This window comes from Neofelis nebulosa, chromosome 9 (genome assembly GCF_028018385.1).
Source record: "Neofelis nebulosa isolate mNeoNeb1 chromosome 9, mNeoNeb1.pri, whole genome shotgun sequence".
Lineage (NCBI taxonomy): Eukaryota > Metazoa > Chordata > Mammalia > Carnivora > Felidae > Neofelis > Neofelis nebulosa.
The window spans coordinates 68,319,142-68,339,847 of record NC_080790.1 but is presented as its reverse complement, the minus strand read 5'-3'; the positions used below and the strand labels follow the sequence as shown (position 1 = coordinate 68,339,847).

Below are 20,706 nucleotides of genomic sequence, written 5' to 3'. Positions count from 1 at the left end.
CCCAGAGCCATTATTTGTATTTATTATTTTCACCACCTTTCCATGTTCATTGTACTATTTGCAAAAGGAGACAAAAGCTTACTAAAAGCACAACAGGCCAATAGTGCAAGAAGGGCCACAAATACTAAATTTCCATATGTCAAACACACACATGTGAAAACAAGTTTCTGACTCATTATTACTAAAGTCAGTGTTGAGTAAATCTTTTGATTTTATACCAAACTAACATTATTATAAAAACATATGGCTACTATAAAAATAAAATTTCAAAACTTATGCCACAAACTTACCTTTTAACCAATCTCTGAAAACTTGAATATCTAATAATAATTAATTTCACTAAATATAGTCTTTCAAGCTCTCTGCTACCATTTTTGCGACCAAAACTCAAGTTCTTATTAATAGTTGATAAATAGGATAAAGGAAGTTCATAGCTTCAATATAGAACAAAAGCACATAATAGTTATTTTAAATAAAAACTATATTCAACTATCCTTGCTTTTTAAATGGTAATTCTAATTAATTTAATTAATTTTAGTTGTGTGACTACAGAGAATCCAATTTTTTTGAAGATTTTATTTTTAAGTAATCGTTACACCCAACATGGGGCTCAAACTCACAACTCCAAGATCAAGAGTAGCATGCTCTTACAACTGAGCCAGCCAGATGCCCCCAAGAATCCAAATTTTAAGATGCATACTTATTGAAAGAAATAACCACAACTTAACACATTTTTCAATTTTGATTTTTTTTCCTAGATAGCTATGCTGTCCTCTTGATATACTAAAACAAAACCTACTGTGAGAATGACAGTTTTCTTGCATGATCAGCAAAGTTCTATATGGAGTTCCAAAATAATCAAGTGATACTCACATTACATGTACAGTGACTGACATGCAAACTAACAGATGTTAATTAGCTAATATAAATGTAGTATAGATATTAAAATTTAATTGATATCATCTTCTAGCTAAATGGAGGATGGCAAGGAGAAGAAATTAACCATGGTATTTTTTTTTACTATGTGCCAAAAATTGTGCAATGTACTATACTCAGGTCAACTCCTTTATATACACACATTAAATGCAAGCATAGGTGATTATGAGGCTACCATCTTTCAGATTTAGTCCCTTCGGAAAGGCTTCCCCTTCAATTAAATTCTCCACAAAGTAGGTAATAGTGGCAAAGATGTCTCAACATCTTTACGGCAATTAAGTCTATTGCCATGGGTTGCAGGCAGACAAATGAAAAGTCAATTAGAAAGACTAGGAGAATGCACCCTTATAAAACAGGTATTTTGATGTTATAGCTTTTTCCCTATAGACTAACAAGTAATACCTTCCAATGACTTTTCTCACTGAAAAAACCTACCTTACTAATTAAGAATACATTTGGTTCAATTACAAGTTCCCATACGGGGGGAAAAAAAAAAGCTGATGAGCCCTTTTTTAAAGCCACAAAACCAGATTTCAATTGTGGCCTATAGGGCCACTTCACAGAGCAAAATTTCCAAAAGTAGCAAAAACAAAGGATGTTAGTTCATGTCTGTGATCAAGTACCACTATACATCATTCTGATGCTTCTTCACTTTTAGTTTTCAGCAGTTCGATTGTTTTTTGAGCATGCTCTTTTTTTTTTTTTCTTTTGGCTTTCTCCTGTATCAGTTTACTAAACTTTCTAAATCTAAAAATGCATACCTTGATCCAATATTGGGATACTTTTGGCCATTATTAGTTCACATAATTTTTCTACAGCAATCTCTTTCCCCTCTCCTTCTGGACTCCACTGACATTAATGTCACTCTGTTGATGTCATCCCCCAGGACTCTGAGGCTCTGTCCTTTTCTACTTCACCTAATCTTTTTTCTCTCTTCTTCCATTTGGATAATTTCTATTGGTTTATCTTCAAATTAACTGACTCCTTCCCCTTCCTCTGCCTCTTCCATTCTGCTATGGAACCCATGCAGTGAAATTTTCATTTCAGATATTGTATTTTCCAGTGTAAAATGTCCAGTTGGTTCTTCTCTCATAGTTTTATTTCTCAGTTGAGAATTTCTACCTTTCCATTTATTTCAAGTGTATTTACCTTAAATACTACACTATGATAGCTGCTTTCAATTCCTTTATATTTCCAACAGCTAAATTATCCCAGTTTGATGCCTGTTCATTCCTTTCCCTTGAGAATTGGTCATAGTATACTTACATGTCAAGAGATTTTAAACTGTATCCTAGACATTGTGATGCTATTGTTGTATTATAATCCTTACTTTTGCTTGTTTATTTTGGCAGGCATATGACCTGCTTAGTTTCAGACTGCAATTTGGCTTTGCCTTTTACAGACCACAGTTCTGTAGAAGTTCAGTTCTCAAAGACTTTGTTATGCTATTTTGGGTCTGGTCCCACAAAATGTGCCACCCAGAGGTTACTCTGAGACTTTGGGTGACAGTTTAAATCTTGTTTACAACAATGTCTATCTGTCATTCAAAGAGCGGGGTGAACTCAGGACATATGCAGAGAATCAGAGGATACCCTTCCTTCAGCTCTCTCTTCTCCAGAATTCCCCTCACCCTCTCTTTCCCATGGGGTTCAACCTTCCTGATTCCTCAGGCCAGAAAAACATTAATTTTAAGGTGTTTGAGGGTTAACATTAGCACTATGTCATATGGTTTAATTCAAACTATACTTAGAAGCTGATGAGGCATGAGTTTAGCTGCTATTCCTCCAAAAGGTAAAATGAAGGCCAGAAAAGACTATCATTATATTGGACAAGCACACATAAAAACTATCCAAAACCATTATGTTCTGATGTAATCTTTTTAAAAGGTCATTTCCCCCACATCGGGCTTACTGCTGTCAGTGCACAGCCTGCTTGGATCTTCCATCCACCCCCCTCTCTGTGCCTCTCCCCAACTCGTGTGCACGCTCTCTTTCTCATGCTCTCTCAAAAATAAATGAAAACATTAAAAAAAATTTTTAAGTTCAATTCTGACCTAATAAAAAAATAGAGTTAGATACATATAGAGAAAAATAAGTGAAATAACTAAAGTCATCAATGCAGCCCTCCTGAAGAAAAACTAGACATGTTTTAAAGACAAAACTTGGAGAGGTACACAACGAACTACTATGAAATCATGAAAGTTATGCATAGGGCAGGTCCAGATACTCAGATTTACCAAAACCCCTAATATTCAGACCACAGTATATACCTGGAAGCTTACATTCAGAATAAATAAAATGAACTTCTATTTTACATAGTAAATGTTAAAAAATGGCTGACTGAAAAGCTTCATAAATAAATTTTTGATAGATGTTTCAATTAAATTGTGGAGAGGAGTCCATAATCATGAATTCAAGAGAGCCAATGGAATTTGAGGTATGCAAGCAACCTCTTCTGTGTCATTAAAAACAAGAGTGTCTATCTGCACAACTTATTCCATTACTAGATCAACCCTAGATATTATTCAGTATGTTTTTTTTTCTTACACATAGCCTTATTCTTACTATTTTAAAACCTTAGGAGTCTTATCAACAAGTACTGCTCAGAACCTAATAAAGCAGCAGTAATTCTTCATTTATTCTACCTCAGAAGATCATGGAAGATTAGCAAAACAAATATTTTAAGATCTTTTAATTTAATTTCCCTGACTTATATAGAGAAGTGCCACATACTAAATTCATTAAAAATACAATAATATTTACAAAACTAATATTTCATTTTTAGGCTCTTAACAAGTTTTATAAATTTCAAGTGGTAAATAACCTGAAATACAATGTCTTATTTGATAAAGTCATCTTAAATTCTTTTTTCTTCCCCAGCTTTACTAAAGTAAAACTGATAAATAAGATCGTAAGATATTTAAGTATGCAACACAGTAATTCCATATATATACACATTGTGAAAGGAATCCTCCCCCTACCACCAAATTAACACATCCATCACATTACATGTTTACCTTTTTTTTTTTTTTTGGGGGGGGGGGAAGAGAATTTAAGTTCTACTCTTAGTAAACTTCAACTATACAATGCAGTTTTATCAACTATAGTCATCATGTTACACATTAAATCCTGAAACCTTATCCATCATATAAATGAATGTTTTAATTCTTGAATTATTTTGATAACTAAGTATATCAGAGAAATCCTGCATTTACTTTAATACACTGAAAGTATTCTGTAAAGTTGCTACAATAAAAATATGATCCAGGTCCAAAAAGGGAAGAGAAAAAAATCTGACATTATCACCTCATTTTATTGTACTTTGATGGAACGACGTACATCACAGAGGGTTATTCATATCTTTCTAAGTTAACAATTTAGCTTCAAGTTTCATCATAAAAGAAAATCACTTGGAAATATATCTCCATGTAGCAAAAAAGGATAAAAATATAGCAAATATACATACTCCTTTTGGAAAGCCATACACATGGGAGAGCTGAACCCAAAGATGAGGCACATCTGGGCATCTGGGCTGTAGCCATGCTGGAGTAACATTTCTAGGCACTCTTCATGCCCTCCGAACACTGCAGAGTAAACAGGGCTCACTTTGTCTGGCCCAGTGTCACAAACCCGGTTGGTAAGTGGTATTAACAATTCCAAGATTCTGTAAGCACACAAGTTCAGGGCATTTCATGTTTTATACGTACATGAGTGCAGTCAACATTTCTATGGCACTTATTTTAATAGTCACCCTTTGATTGATTTAAAGTCTTTTTCTGTCTTCTACCTACATTAGATTATTACAGGATAATAAAATGTTACCCTTATTGTTGCTTTATACAAAGGTCCTTACACATATCTGAAACAGAATTAAGTAATGTTACTATAAGTAAATATGTAACAGGTTATCCTTATTTTTTCACTAATTATTTCCCTTGCCACCATCATCACCGTACTCTCCCAAATTCAAATTTTCTATTAGGTATTTTAGGATCTGATCATTTAAAACTTCATTATACCAGATACAAACTTATATCAAGAAAATAAATAATTTTCCTCCTTAAAGTACAAACTAAAATTTATTTTCCTAATTAATAAGAATTTTTAAAGAGGATGAGTGGCATGCAATGAATAGTATTTTCATGAGGAAGGAATAAGAATTTCTGCTAAAATATTCTATTTTCTGAAAAGAATATGAGCTCTTTAAACACTGAGGCAGATTTATAAAGAAACTGGTTGCTAAGTAGAGGAAGTTCTAAAGAAAATCATTAAAACCTAAGTTCTTAGATTATTTGTAAACTTACCTCCAAGACTCACAGCTGGAAAAAAATTAACAGTTTACTTTTCTAAAATTAAAAATAAATCTGTAGGGATAAGGTCAGCCATGAAATCCCCCCTCTTTCTGGGAAAAGAAATGCAGGGTTACTCCAAAGCTACTTTTCTTTAGTACTTACATTCACAGAAGGGGTTACATTGAAGCGGTCTATGGAGGAAATCATTATAACAAAAAAATTCCCAATATTGAGAACAAATAAGGACAAATCCCAAGAGGGTTTTGGTATCAATTTAAAGCTCATGGTAGAATTGTATCTAAGACTTCTGTTTAAATAAACAAGAAAGAGTTAAGAAAAACACCAAATCTTAAAACCTAGGTATTCTGTTGAAATAAAGAATCACTTTAATGTCCCTCAATAAATGTGTTTTAAAAATGGATTGGAAAAATTATACAAGGTACAATAGTAAAATACCATGCCACCTAGTGGCATAATAACCAAATGACAGAATGTTTTCCTACTATGTAAACATATGAAAGTAATGACAATTTCACTATTACTTTTTAAATTAAATAATACAAACAACTACATGGGGCGCCTGGATGGCTCAGTGGTTGGGCGTCCGACTTCAGCTCAGGTCATGATCTCGCAGTCCATGAGCTCAGGCCCCGCGTCAGGTTCTGTGCTGACAGCTCAGAGACTGGAGCCTGCTTCGAATTCTGGGTCTCCCTCTCTCTCTGCCCCTCCCCCACTCATTCTCATTCTCTCCTCTCTCTCTCTCTCTCTCTCTCTCTCTCTCTCTCTCTCTCTCTCTTCTCTCTCTGTCAAAAATAAATAAATGTTAAAAAAAATTTTTTAAATAAAAAAATAATATGAACAACTACAAAACTATTTTAAATTATGACTCTAAAGAGTTTAAACATACACTTTTTAAAACTATTCATTGCCAATTTATGTTAAGACGGGCTGCCATATTCTCAGAGGTATAACCAGGTTATTCGCTTCTAAGATTCCTGGAACCCCTAATTTTAGGGAGTTCCAACTTTCTTTAAGTCTCTTTCTCCAGAAAAATTTCATAAGAACTTCTGACTAAGGAAGAAGAGTAACAGAAGTAGGGCAGGCAAAGTACCAAGTTGGATTAGAGATTAAAGAGAAGGTCCAGTCACAGGGTTCAAGATGGGGAGAACTCCTTAGCCCACACAAAGGAAAGACTCGACCCAAGAAGGGTCACACACTCAAAAGTTTCCTGGGGTCAAACAGGAAACATCGAATAAGGCCATCAGATTGTTAACTAAAGACACCTGGAATAAAACCGGAGCAGAGCAGCAGATTATGGCCACAGCTTGAGAAATTAGAGGAAAGTCTTAATACCCTGAGGATGCCCCAGGGCTCCATCTCCAGCCATTCTGTTCACACTAGGAAAGTGTAAGGCTAAGAGGAGCTGGGGATGGCACGGAGGACAGATATGGGGGTGGCTCTAATCATACAGCAGGCTGGTAGAGAAAATACCAAGGATTTTGCCTAAGATAAAAGAACAGGCTCAGAAGATTTATTCCTTGCCGCCTTTTAATTACGAGACTATTTTTATTTTCTGTTTTACTACTTACTCTGTATGGCCCATTTGTGCAGCTGCATGAATAGGTAACTGCCAATCATCCTCATTACAGTAAAGATCAGGATCTGCCCCACTGGACAGCAAAAGCTCTACACATTCTGTGTGGCCCTCCTGAGCAGCAATGAACAAGGGAGTAGCTTCATCCAATGCTTGACAATTGACATTTGCACCTAATAGAGGATAACAACATGTAACAGGCAATCTTAATTTATTTTTTTTAAATGATAATTAACATAAATTTCAAAACAGCTGTCTTAAAAGGGTTTTATAGTACAATAGTTCCAACCCCAGTGGACGCTGTTGTATAAACATACTGATTTTCCAAACTTGTTGGTAATCATTTTAAATTGTTTTTGCTTTTATGTTAACAAGAAAACAAGTGATTAACATTTTAGAATTCATTTTTAAGCTAAAACAAAAATCTTATGCAATGAAGGATTCATTTCATTCCAATCTGTCCTCCAGCAAGCACTCTGTGGGTCCAGTAAGTAATCACTGAAAAGTGGAAAATACAAATCATCAAAAATGGATAACATCTGACTATTACAGAAAAAGATAAGAAAAACGTACGTTATAAGACTTTATAGATGCCATTAATCAATTCACGCTAAGATTTATGAAAAAAAAAAAATCCCCACAGATATGACATACATTGTGGCCATACCTTAAAACTAATGTTAACTATACTTTTCATTATATCCTTTTCCTTCATGACCACTGCATTTAGAGCCTTATAATGAAAGAGAAAATGTCTACTTAAGTGGTTTCTGAGCAGACTTTCAGAGAACAAAAACTGAGGCGCCTGGGTGGCTAGGTCAGTTAAGCGTCTGGACTTCTGATTTTGGCTCAAGTTAGGATCTCATGGTTCGTAGGTTTGACCCCTGCTTCAAACCTGCTTGGGATTCTCTCCCTCCCTCCCACTGTCCCTCCCCCACCCACATGACAGCACGCGCTCCTTCTCTCTCTGTCTCTCAAAAATAAACATTACAAAATAAAGAACAAAACTAATCAATTACTTAAATGCCAATATATTAAGATGTAAAAAAGTGACCTTACTTTTGGTGAAGGTTTTAAAAATAGCTAATTTCCCTCAATTTTTCTCATTGACAAATAACATGTTAAATATGCTAAGTATAGTGTTATTGCATGACAATGAGAATTTTTAAATTTCTCTAATGTCTCAGTGGAAATACCTTCATCACAAGGGAAAAAAATTTTTTTTTCTTTGAATGGATGTTCTATAAATGCACCTTGAATAAACCACAGCCCTGAGACAGGTAAAAACTCTGCAAAACACAAATACTAAGTTAAAGGGTTGATGGAATTTCAGAAATTCTAACTGGACACTCAACACATCCAGATAAGTAGAATCTTCTCGACTTAAACAAGGTGGATGCTTCACGTACTGTCAACCTCAGAAAGAAGGGAACACTAAATATATTAAGAAAAGACTAAGTCAAGAAAGAAGTCTACTTAACTTTCCTTTTTAAGCAGTTTCATTTTGATTGACAATTTCAAAGAATCAAAAAGAATAAGGAACCAGTCCCTATAAGATTACAGGTAGAAAGCTGGAAAAATGACAGATAATTCACTGAAAGGAAAATCATTTTAAGGAGTTAGAAACATATATAGCTACATGATAAATATACCTACACACCTTTTCAATTTGCTGTTCATAACTATTCGGGGGAGGGGGGGGAAGGAACAAAACAGAACAGGTGCTTAGCATTCTGGGAGACAAACTCGGCATGAGGAGACAATCATTAAGGTACTGTTTAACCTATTTTATTTTAAATATTAGTTACATGCTAATAATTGGAAGTTATGGAACTGGAGGCCATAAAATGAATTAGGACAGCCTCAGGAAAATACAACACAGAAGAAGAGGAAGAGAGGAAGTCACATGAGAAGGCCTGCTTCTAAGCCTCATTCTGCCAGGAAATATTTTCTAGATCTTTGGCAAGGCACTTAAACTCTCAGGGCCTGGGATTCTTAATCTAAAAAAGTACATGTTTAAATAAATAATTTTGGTGATTCCTCTCAACTCTAAGATTTACAGATTCAATATTTGTAACAGGTATCTTAATTTGGCACTTAATGTTTTCTTTGCTCCATACTTCAACTTGCACATTTGAAGGTTTGTAAGAAGAAAGCAGAAATAAGAAAATATGTGCTTTGTTGTCGAAATAAACTTTGTTTTGTATATTTGGAGGCAATTTATTAAAAGCCTAGGTATTATAGACAAATATAAAAAGCTTAAGAATTTTTAAAAAATGTTTTGCCTAGCAGCAAATCTGGTGTATTTCCCTTCTGCTTGAAACTATCCATGGTTCATCAGGTTAGTACTATGAGTGTGTGCACAGCGTTTGGAGGAATTTGAAAGCCCTTACATAACAAAGGTTTCCGGTCACAGAAATGTCATATAGCGTAAGAATGCCACCTCAACACCATCTCCTCTGGTAATGCTGAATGTGTAATGACTGTCACAGAGAAACCTTTAGCAGGGTTAGGTTGCTATTAATATATTCAAAGCGTAAACATGCTTTCAAATAAACCATTTAAATAATCCCACAATTTATCAAAACATACAACTCAAAGGCTTAATATACAAAATAGCTATCTAATAAATTAATTAAGCTTATATAGTCTTGTACCCTAGACAGTTGGAACTGCTCAGGTCCCCATAAGAAAGAACAGCCCCATCATTCAACTTGCCAATAAACCTGCTTTTGTGATAGATCGTTGTATTCCTCCTCAAATAAATTAGTAGCTGTGCATCACATTATGTTAGTAATAGACACTTAGTAACCAGGCTTATAAATCAACTTGTATGTACTCTTATTTACCACTAACATAAAACCATAAATTTTCACAACCTGATTTATATCTGGTCCAGAACTGTACTTCCCAGGAAGACACAGTTAAAACTGAAGATCTTAACAGTGCAAAGGCTAAAGGATTCAGCTTACCCGATGAAATAAGTATGCTCAAGCTTTCTAGCTTGCCATACTGAGCAGCCACAAATAAAGGTGTGATTCCAAAGTCATCCTGGCATTCCTTGTCTGCTCCTTTCTTAAGAAGCAATTTTATGATCTCACCATTTTCCTAAAGCACAGATTCATATTTTAAACAGGAGAAAACAAAGAAAATAGAAGGTATCTGTTTTCTTATCCCTGTGTTTTGGAGTGTTTTCATCTTCAGTAAAGGAAAACTTTTTTTTTTAAGTGTATTGTTCAATGGGAAGGATGTACTAGACAGAGATTATTCTATATGTTTAGCCAGCCCATTAAACAGGTGAAACATTGATCTCTAAGAATTATAATCCTTTTAAAGCCTGCAAAATTAGTTTGCTAGCCCAAGCAGTAAGGAGTTAGCACAGTTTCTAAACACACTGCTATAAATAAAGTAAGTCATTGCTCCTTATCAATTTATACCCTAAATATTCTGATGGTCTCTTAACTATGCCATCAACATATGAAAAACTTAGATAATCCCTGAATCCCAAAGCTGCTGGAACTACCAGAGCAGTTGGCTTATTCAGAATGATCATTAGCATTTAGACTGCCTTTTCTGTACTGTACTAACCATCATAAATCACAGGCAAGTAGGAAGCAAAAACTGTATAGAACTGTCATTTTAAAAGGGTAAAACACATAATTTACATGGAAATGAAATAATAAATTCACAGGTTACCTGAAAAGTAGCCTGATGCAAAGCGTTCCATCCACACATAGAATGGGATCCATTAACATTTGCTCCATATCGAAGCAACAGCCTTAACACATCTATATGTCCATTTTCAACAGCTGCGAATGCAACAGTCAAAACAATTATTGTCAGTAGAAAGGCAGGTTTGTAGGACTGGACACTTTGGTGATGTTCTCATCACTTATTCACCCTGGAACTCACAGTGCTGTGATCATTCCTATCAAGAAATCAAAACACATACTCCCTATGCAATCCCAAAACATTTGTCACAGTTGTCTTAGCTTAAACCTATTAACATACACATCCTTTCTGTGAACAAAATTATTTTCAGTAGCATTTAAAAGAATACAGAGGAAATGGAAGTAAGAGGCAAACATTTATTCTCTCTGCTAATAAAGACAATGTTTCTATTTAGTTAAAATGCAATTGGGAGAGAGAGAAGGATGAACAGGTCAGAAGAAACAGCAGTCTGAAGAAACAGTCCCAAAGGGATTGAAAGGTTGGCTGTTATTACCATTTGACCACAAATGACAATAGTCACTGCCCAACTGAAAAAGCAATACTGCAAGTTCTGCATCTTACATATTTTTTCCGTCATAAACAATCGTTAAATGATGTGTTTGAAGCAATCAATGAAAATATAGTAAAACTTTGCTTGTTTGAAAAAGAAACCCCAGACAACCTAAAGAGTATTTTTGGAGAAATGCATATTACTTAATGGCCCCCAAGCTGCTGCTACAGTAGATCGCTTGAAGAATAGCTCACATGCCCATAGGTTCCTTAAAAAACGTGCACCCTTTTACTAATTCCACCAAATTATTCTATTTTCTTTTACATATCTAATTTAACATTACCCCAAGGTAAGTGCCGCCAAATATCAGGTTCATACAATAATTTACAAATCTGATCTTGTGAGGAAGAACACAGGTATGATGTTATTCAGTTGACAGAACAAACGAGTGGGACTAAACTTTCCAGAATGTGATCTACCACAAAACAAAATTGTGCATTGACGATGTCATTGATTCTGGAGTAGTTAAGGGGGGGGAAACAGAACGCCAGAAGAGAGGTATAGAGAACTTAATAAAATAAGTACCCACACACATACACCATTAGGAAATATGACATACTGTGATTGATGTACATGTGAGGACTTCTTGGAATTATCAGTTTGGGGAAATATCAGTATCAGAAAGAGGACAGATGTGATAGGAAGGTTTGACTTCATGTGCTTGGCAATGAGAAAGGAGGTTTGAAAAACAAGTATGAATTTTTTATTTCATCTCAAGTATATATTTATTCCTTCTACTATAGTTGCAGGTAGGAAGTAAAAATCAACAACTCCCAGTCAAAAATTAGAAAGGCGCTAGACTCTTAAAGAAAGAGCCACATTTGGAAAATGCTAGCATAAAATAGGAAAGATAAAATACTTGAATGTACAAAGCAAGAAATGATAAGTGTACTCATTATTACTGAAGATAAGTAACATGTCACTAATACTCTTAATTTTGTATACTGAATTTATACCAAACCTAGTTCCACCACAAAGGACTGTCAGAAGTTTTTTAGTTAAGAATTCTCTTATCCTGGGAGGTTTCAGAAACCACAATGGTTGAGACAGCACCATTGTAGCAGAAGTTTAACATACCTTATTTCTAAGTTAACATTCAAGGGTATTTTATCAAGGAAAAAATAACAGTTTTTCAAGCTAGGTTATTTTTCTATAATCAATCTAAAGTCAATCTAATTTGGGTGGAGGACATAAGAAAAAAGGAAGAAAATCAGTTTCATATCCAATTCATCATTATCAGTGATTGCTGATAAAAATCATTCTATAGCCAGACCCTGAGTTGAAGCTTATCAACTGGCAGTGATGTATGAAGCAGGGTAAAGATGTTTGTTTTTCATGAGTTAGGCTGATCTTATAAAAATGAAATTCAAAAAAATTTGTTTTGATTATTAAATACACTACAGTAGAGAGACATAAAAATTGTTTTTAACATCATAAATACATTAACATATGATACCTGCATCTCCAGTGAAAACATTTGCCAAAGGCAACAGTGAAACCAATATAAAGAGTATTTTTATAGCTCTATTTCAAAATAAAGCAAATTTAATGATTAATAATTATGAACTAGTGGTTCAGAAAAGTGTACTTAGAGGGGCGCCTGGGTAGCTCAGTCAGTTAGGGGCCTGACTCTTGATTTCAGCTCATCATGAGCTCACAGTTTATGGGATTGAGTCTACGCTAATAGCACGTAGAACAGCCCACTTGGGATTCTCTCTCTCCCTCTCTCTCTACCCCTTTCCTCTCCTCCCCCCCCCAAAATAAATAAACGTTTAAAAAAAAAAAAAAAACTGGGGCGCCTGGGTGGCGCAGTCGGTTAAGCGTCCGGCTTCAACCAGGTCACGATCTCACGGTCCGTGAGTTCGAGCCCCGCGTCAGGCTCTGGGCTGATGGCTCAGAGCCTGGAGCCTGTTTCCGATTCTGTGTCTCCCTCTCTCTGTCCCTCCCCCGTTCATGCTCTGTCTCTCTCTGTCCCAAAAATAAATAAACGTTGAAAAAAAAAAAAAAAAAAAAAAATTTAAAAAAAAAAAAAACTAAACAAAAAGTACATTTAGAACTTACATCTACTACCAAAGCCTCTCCTTTGGAAAAAATGAATTAACTTATTTTTCTTTATATAACAAGTTATCAAATTAAGCGGGGGGGGGGGGGGTGCCATGAAATAATAACATATATTATGCTTCAATAAAAGTTTATTAAAAAACAAAAACAAAACCAGATTTGAACTTCCTATTTGCTGACCCCTAATCCATTAAGAAAGCATTCTCCTTAAAGAAAGAAACCGTGTTTCATTCTGCTTGTATGCCTAGTGCCAAATGCAGACAGAAGACAGGAAATAAATAATTGTTGCCTGTATGAATAGGAAAAAAACAAAGTCTAAAAGAAAACAAGTTTTCTCTTTTTAAAAACATATCCCTTTCCAAACTAAACAGGCTTCAGAATTACACTTCTGGATAGGACACATTAACTGGTACTAAACTAGCCTTCCTGCTATCAACTATTATACAAGTGAACAAATATGTAAAGCAACTTTTTCTGGCATTAAACAAGTCAGAACATTGTGATTCCTGAAAGAAGGGAAACACATGAGGTGAGCCCCATGACCACCTCAGCTCTCTGCCTAGGGACTTTTCTTAATTATGGTGCAGTGAGCTGAAATCTAAGCAGGGCAAGGTAAGGTTGAAGAAAAGGTACTCAAGAAAGGAAACAATCCAAGCAGAGGACAGCAGTCCACTGAGCTAAGGAGGCATAGATTAGAGTTCAAACAGCTGACATCTGTGATGCAAGGCCCCAGAGGAAAGAGATCTGTGCAAAGGAGAGGTCCTGGTGTGGAAGTTCTCTAAGAATCCTCAGCTGTGGTCGAGGCTGCACATGCCTAAGGCAAGACAAAACTCAGAGAACTGCTGAAGGATTAAAAACAAAATAGAGATAACTAGAGGGCAAAGAGTACTGGGAGCAATGGAAATCCTAGGAGTTCTGGCCAGTCATGGTGGTGAAACAACAGGATACCTCATCAACACCCTGGGAATCCTGCTGAGACACCCAAAAAGCAGAGCCCTGGAAATAAAAACCAATTCTGAGAGTAAGGCCTATTCTGGACCTGCTCTAACTAAGCCTAAAATAAGCCCTGACAAGTTTAGGAAGGAGGCAGAAATTGGGAAGTAAGAATCCCACCAAATCAGATGCACTTGGGAAACACCTTAAGCTCTCCACAGACACAGTCTAACAAAACATAAAACCAAACCTAAACAAGCTGAAGGTTATATGTCAGTAAATGAATTATTAAAAAAAAAAAAAAAAAAAGGAAAACAAAATCAACATTTCTCATATGAAGATAACAGAATTCGAGTCAGAAAAGAGTCAGCAGAAATTGACCCCAAGATGGCCCAGATGTTGGATTTAACAAATGAACTAAAGTAGCTAGTATAAATGCTTGAAAATTTTAAGAAAAGTATGTTCAAAGACTTCACTTTTAGTATATAGAGTATACAGATAGGTATACAGAGTATCTCAGCAGAAGAATGAAGCCATTAAAAAAAATTCTAGAACTGAAAAAAAGACATGGAGGGACTTAAAAGATGATTAGAGCTGGAAGAGTCAGTGAACTTGAAAACATTGATATAAACCATCCAATCTGAAGAACTGAGAGAAAAAACACATTGACTTACAGATCCCAGAAAATCAGCAAACCACAGAGCTTTGAAAGAGGTCACTTCACTTATAATTTCACATTATATATAAATTAAGGATGATTATATAAATATACCTGACAGCTCCAGGGAAGAATTTCAATGATTATAAAAGGGGCTACAAACAACAAGCCACTGAAATCAACTGCTATAATAGCAGTTTCACTTTTTTTTCAGCACTCCTATTTGCACTTAAAATCTAATCTACCATTTTACCATAATCCTTCAAGACTCTGCAAAAATAAATGAATGAGTCCAGTCATTCACCAGGACCAGGAATTGCACTAAGCACAAGGGTTACTGCAGTCAACTCGAATGACAAAGTATTTACCTTCATGGAACTTCTCTTCTAGTCAGAAAGACAGATAATAAACACATTGATAATAAGTTCTCATGAAAATACTGTGAAAGAAATTAACAGAGTAAAGTAATAGACGATGATCAGGACTACTTTAGAAAAGAGGAGAGAGGTCATCTCTGAAACAAAGACAGCTAAACAGAGAAATGACAAGATAAGAAGCAGTAAATCATGCAAACAGATGGAGGAGGAGTACTCCAAACAGAAGAAACAGGAAGTGTAAAGGCCATGAGGGAGCAAAGGGCATGCTTGAGGAACAGCAGGACGGCCACTGTGGCTGACGTGTAAAGACAGGGAGAGGAAATAAGGCCAGAGAGGTAGGAAGAAGCCAAATTTTGTAGGGCATGGCCGGAAGTGTTAATTGCACTGATTTGTTTGTGTGTGTTTATTTATGTTTTAAGGAAACAATGAATTTTCAGCTAGAGCTACTCAAAGGAAAACAGCTCTCTCTTCAGCCTTGCCTTCTGAGCCAATCCCCTTCACTTTCCTGTGTTCTAGTCACACTCTTTTTGTCTTTTTTCAATGGTTATTTCCATGCTTTCAGGATGCCACAACTAAGAAAAATGTTCACTGATCAGCCCAACTAAAGCAGGTCCCCCCATTTCTTTCCATCATAATGTCCCATTCCTCTCTATCATTTACATCAGATTACAATTATAATTCACATGTATATGTGTTCATTCTAAATTCCCCACCAGATCATAAGACTTATTCACTACTATATATCCTCAGCACTTAGCAAAGTGTCTGCCATAAGAGCCACTCAGTAAATATTTGCTAGGTGACAGAAAAGAGAAGAAGTTTTATATTGGCTGGCCATTCAAACATAAATACATCGTCACAAATACTAAAAGAAAATAAATGAGCAAAAGGAAAAAAGATACTTAATGTTAACAGTAAGCAGGATTCTCGAGGTGAATAACCAGGTCTTTGCTATTATATAGGAAACATAAGCCTGCATATGACTGACGTTAAAATGGAAGTAATAAAACCTAGAGAAGTATTTATTTGCAATTTATAAATTAAATGAGATAGTCACATAATGAGTTCTTTTATTGCTATAATCAAAATTTAAACAATAACCTGTAAACACATAAAAAGATCAACATCATTAGTCATGAGGGAGATGCACATCAAAACCATGAGATGCCACTTCACATCCATTAGAATGGCTATAATCAAAAAAGATGGGAATGAAAGCTGGTGCAGCCACTCTGGAAAACAGCATGGAGGTTCCTCAAAAAACTAAAAATAGAACTACCCTATGACCCAGCAATTGCACTACTAGGCATTTATCCAAGGGATATAGGTGTGTTGTTTCGAAGGGACACATGCACCCCAATGTGTATAGCAGCACTATCAACAACAGCCAAAGTATGGAAAGAGCCCAAATGTCCATCAATGGATGAATGGACAAAGATGTGGTATATATATACAATGGAGTATTACTCGGCAATCAAAAAGAATGAAATCTTGCCATTTGCAACGACGTGGATGGAACTGGAGGGTATTATGCTAAGTGAAATTAGACACAGAAAGACAAAAATCATATGACTTCACTCATATGAAGACTTTAAGAGACAAAATAGATGAACATACAGGAAGGGAAGCAAAAATAATATAAAAACAGGGAGGGGGACAAAACAGAAGAGACTCATAAATATGGAGAACAAACTGAGGGTTACTGGAGGGGTTGTGGGATGGGGGATGGACTAAATGGGTAAGGGGCACTAAGGAATCTACTCCTGAAATCATTGTTGCACTATATACTAACTATTTTGGATGTAAATTTCAAAAAAAAAAAAAAAATTAAAAAAAAATTAAAAAAAAAAAAAGGGCAACAAGTATAGTATTCATAAGGATGTAGACAAACTGCAACCAACCTCCATTGCTGGTGGGGATATAAAATGGTATAGCCCCTTTGTAAGTCCAACAGTTCCTCAAACACTTAAATATAGGGTTATCATATGACCCATTCCTAGAAATTTCCACAAAACAAACTAGAAAACATACATCCACACAAAAACTTTTATACAAATGATTATTATAACAGAATTATTCATAATAGCCAAAAAGTAGAAACCCAAAGGTTCATCAAGTGAAGAATGGATAAACAAAAGGTAGTACTTCCATACCTTTGAGTATTATTCAGCCATAAAAAAGAAGGAGGTACTGATATATGCTACAACATGCACCTTGAAAACTTCATGCTAAGTGAAAAAAGCTGGAGGTAAAAGGCCACATATTGTGTGATTATATGAAATGTTGAGAATAAGCAATTCCAGAGATACAAAGTAGCTTCATAGTTGCCAGGGGCTGGGGAAGGGGGTGGGGGGAAGAAGGGAATGACTGCTACCAAGTGCAGGGTCTCCTGTAACTGATGGTCTCTTTACATTTTGTACTATCTCTCAGCCCACCTCTTTTTCAAACCCCAGTGTTTCAATGCATTTCTTTCTAAACTTTGTGGGCTTCCCGTGAATATTCTTAGGGTTCTCTTTAAATAGGCAAAACCACACTCACAAAGTTCTTTGAGATAAGCCCTTCTCTGCCCTGGGCTTCTGCTGAGGAGCAACATCCCCATGCTTCTTAAAGCCCCACTGTCTGATTGAGTGTAACCATAAGTCACACCCCAAGGTTTCTAGAGACATTCTGCCTGCCTAAATGCTACTATGAGGCACCACCTTTATCACACACACACACTTTAACAAAGTACTTTACAATCATAGAGGAGACTTCATTTCTGGACTTCATGTCTTGGATTTGATATTTGTTTGGAAGTTTTAATTTAAGTCTTCTGAATTTAAGCCTTTTGCTCTTAGTGGAGGCTGAGAATTTTCCAAACAAGTCTTTCCTTTAGTTACCTCTCTCTTCTCACTTTTTTTCCCCAAAGTGCTTTTCTTGCATACACCAAAGGAAAATAGTCACCTTGAATGTAGTTATCATAACTCTTTGGCTCATCAACATTAATTAAAATATGAACCATTGGGGGAAAGGGGGATTTAGTAACAGGGTTAGATGAAGTAATCAGCAATTTTTAAAGGAAAAATGAATTTAGATCCAAACTTTTCACCACACAATAACCAAAAAATAAAAATAAATAAGAAAAGCCAGAATTGCACAATTATCAGATTTTAGTAGAAAAACATTCTGATCCTTAATGCCATAGACACAATCACAAAGTAAAAGATAAAGACATTTAAACAGATATATATATACAATAGAAGTGAAAAAGTAGTAAGGAAACAAGTGCACAGGGAAATAATTTTCAAACACAAAAATGAGCTTATAATATAAAGAATTCATAAAAATCAAGAAGGAAAACATGAAGAATCTTACAGATGAGTGACAATAGATAAATTTATAAAAAAGTAAGTCCAAGAAATAAACAGACATGGGAAAATATATAAATCTGGTAATATTTTTTAAATTGGCAAATAATATGCAAATGGTGTCCTTATGATGATTTGCCAACCTTTCTTGATTTAATAAGGTTAATATGAAAATGTAATAAAATGCTTATTTTTTATTTAGTATCCTTCAACTGATAATTTGTTGTGAGGAAAACTTTCATAGTTATTTTTTCCAAACATGAAGTGACTACTAATAAAACAAAAGGCTAAACTTCTAATATTATGATATAATACCTTCAGTAGACTAAAATAGTATCTAAAATTATAGCTACTAAGATAGTATTAAAATGTAAAAAATACAGATTAAGTAAAAATGTAAATTGGATATATGATGTATTACATAAAATATAAATTGCCTCTTTAAATTATAAAATGTGTAAATTTCTGTATCAATTACATAAAATAGCCACCCGTAAGAAATCACAGGGAATCCTTAAAGAAACAAATGTGTAAGATAAGGGACAATTTTTCCTTCTTAAAAATCTGTTATTATTTATATAGTAATTAAAAATATAAAAATAGTATTTGTGGGATCTATGCTGTTAATACCAACATCTCCTTTTCAGTGTGTCTCTACTAGTCTACCTCACTATTAACAATTTTTTTCAACTAGATAATGGTATTTCAAAAATTTGCACAGTAGTATTTTGGAGGATGGCTTATTCCAAAGTCTACAAATCTTTCATCACAAGATGACACTTCTGCTGTTGTGACCCAAGGCCACAATCTTCAAGCTCACTTTAGTATTTGCCTTTAAATAGAATTTCAGTCCAAAGAACAATTCAAAATCACATTTCAATACCATAAGACAGAAATTCCTATATAATACCTGTGTGATGACTCAATCTTTTTATAGCATTTCCCTATAAGATTTCAGATCCCGTATTGCAGCCTAGAGTAAGAAGCATATAGAGAAGACTGTGGAATTAGTGAAGTAACACTGCAGGGACAGACAGATGATTTAAATGTCTGGAACACAGTCCTGCTTCCTCATTATGATCAAAAACATCTGCTATGTGTAGAAAAAGTCAGACCTCTGAAGTCGTATTTCAGGGGATAAAAACAGTATGCCTTCATCTATCCATTAGCTTGTGTTCTGTAAACAACAAATAAATATATTCTACGGAGGGTCACGAACTGAAAAGCTTATCAGTTGGATTCTATCCCCACATGTATTTTATTTGGTCCACAAAGTTTTATTTGGTTTTATTCATTTGTTTTGTTTTACAGTTGAGGCAACACTCAAAAACTGGGAAATTTCACATAAAAAAAAAAAACACCCAGATATCCATATTTGAAGTACCTTGAAATCTGGCAACACTGGGCTAAAGCAAGTAGTGGCTGTCCCTTTAGACTGTGTTTTACTTTCCTCAATAGTCCCTAACGTTCTCTAGGCATCAGCACTTATAATCTATCTTCTGGTCCCAGTGAACCTTATCATCCAATTTACTTCCTCCATAATAATTACCTATGACCAGTTTTATTGGTTTAAATAAACCTTTCCTCTTCCTCAACTGTATAGATCTTGTCAATCAGCTTTACAAACATACACACTATTTTCCCATTCTCAAAAAAGGAGTCCAAAGCCCATAATCATCTAGCTTTCCGTAGTCACTTTCTGTACAAACAGCCATTCATTTGCCAGATTTTCCTCTCTTCCAAAAAACACAACTGGGCCCATAAGGGAGGCAGAAGCTGTTAACACAGAACCTTTATGCTCTTTCTTGTCCATTTCCTGTTCAAATTTTCACTAACTCTAAACACATTTCCTTAGACTGTTTAATTAGTATCATTTATTCATTCTCTCATGTCTCAGTAAGAGTAGGCTTCAGCTACTGATAATGACAAATCCAGAAAGACTTAAATTCCAAGGCAACAAACTGCACATTTTCTGCCTGGCCACACTGGGGCTATATACAGTCACTGACTTTGCACTCATCAGTCACCAGTGACCACAACTCAAATACCTTCCTTCCAATCCAACAACAAAAAAACCCTTACACTCATTTGAAAGTGAACACTCAGTTCAAAGATTTTCAATACTTGTCTATGATCTAGTCCCAGCAAAGTCTTTATTGGAAATTAATTTCTATTCACCTAAATTTGGAATATAATTTATAATTTAAGTGTATGTGTTTATTGTCAT

The 20,706-nt window shown here is 35.1% G+C and overlaps 1 protein-coding gene across 4 annotated transcripts in view; it reads right to left on the bottom strand.

Moving 5' to 3' along the window:
* The window catches only part of ASB3 (ankyrin repeat and SOCS box containing 3), a 116,249-nt gene that overhangs the window by 31,150 nt on the left and 64,393 nt on the right, over positions 1 to 20,706 (bottom strand). For all 4 annotated transcript variants that reach the window (XM_058684116.1, XM_058684115.1, XM_058684114.1 and 1 more), the window contains 4 exons: positions 10,518 to 10,630; positions 9,794 to 9,929; positions 6,817 to 6,994; positions 4,402 to 4,599 (listed from right to left, as the gene is read on the bottom strand). In XM_058684116.1, the coding sequence (XP_058540099.1) occupies positions 4,402 to 4,599; positions 6,817 to 6,994; positions 9,794 to 9,929; positions 10,518 to 10,630 (625 nt within the window). The remainder of the gene's footprint in view (positions 1 to 4,401; positions 4,600 to 6,816; positions 6,995 to 9,793; positions 9,930 to 10,517; positions 10,631 to 20,706) is intronic.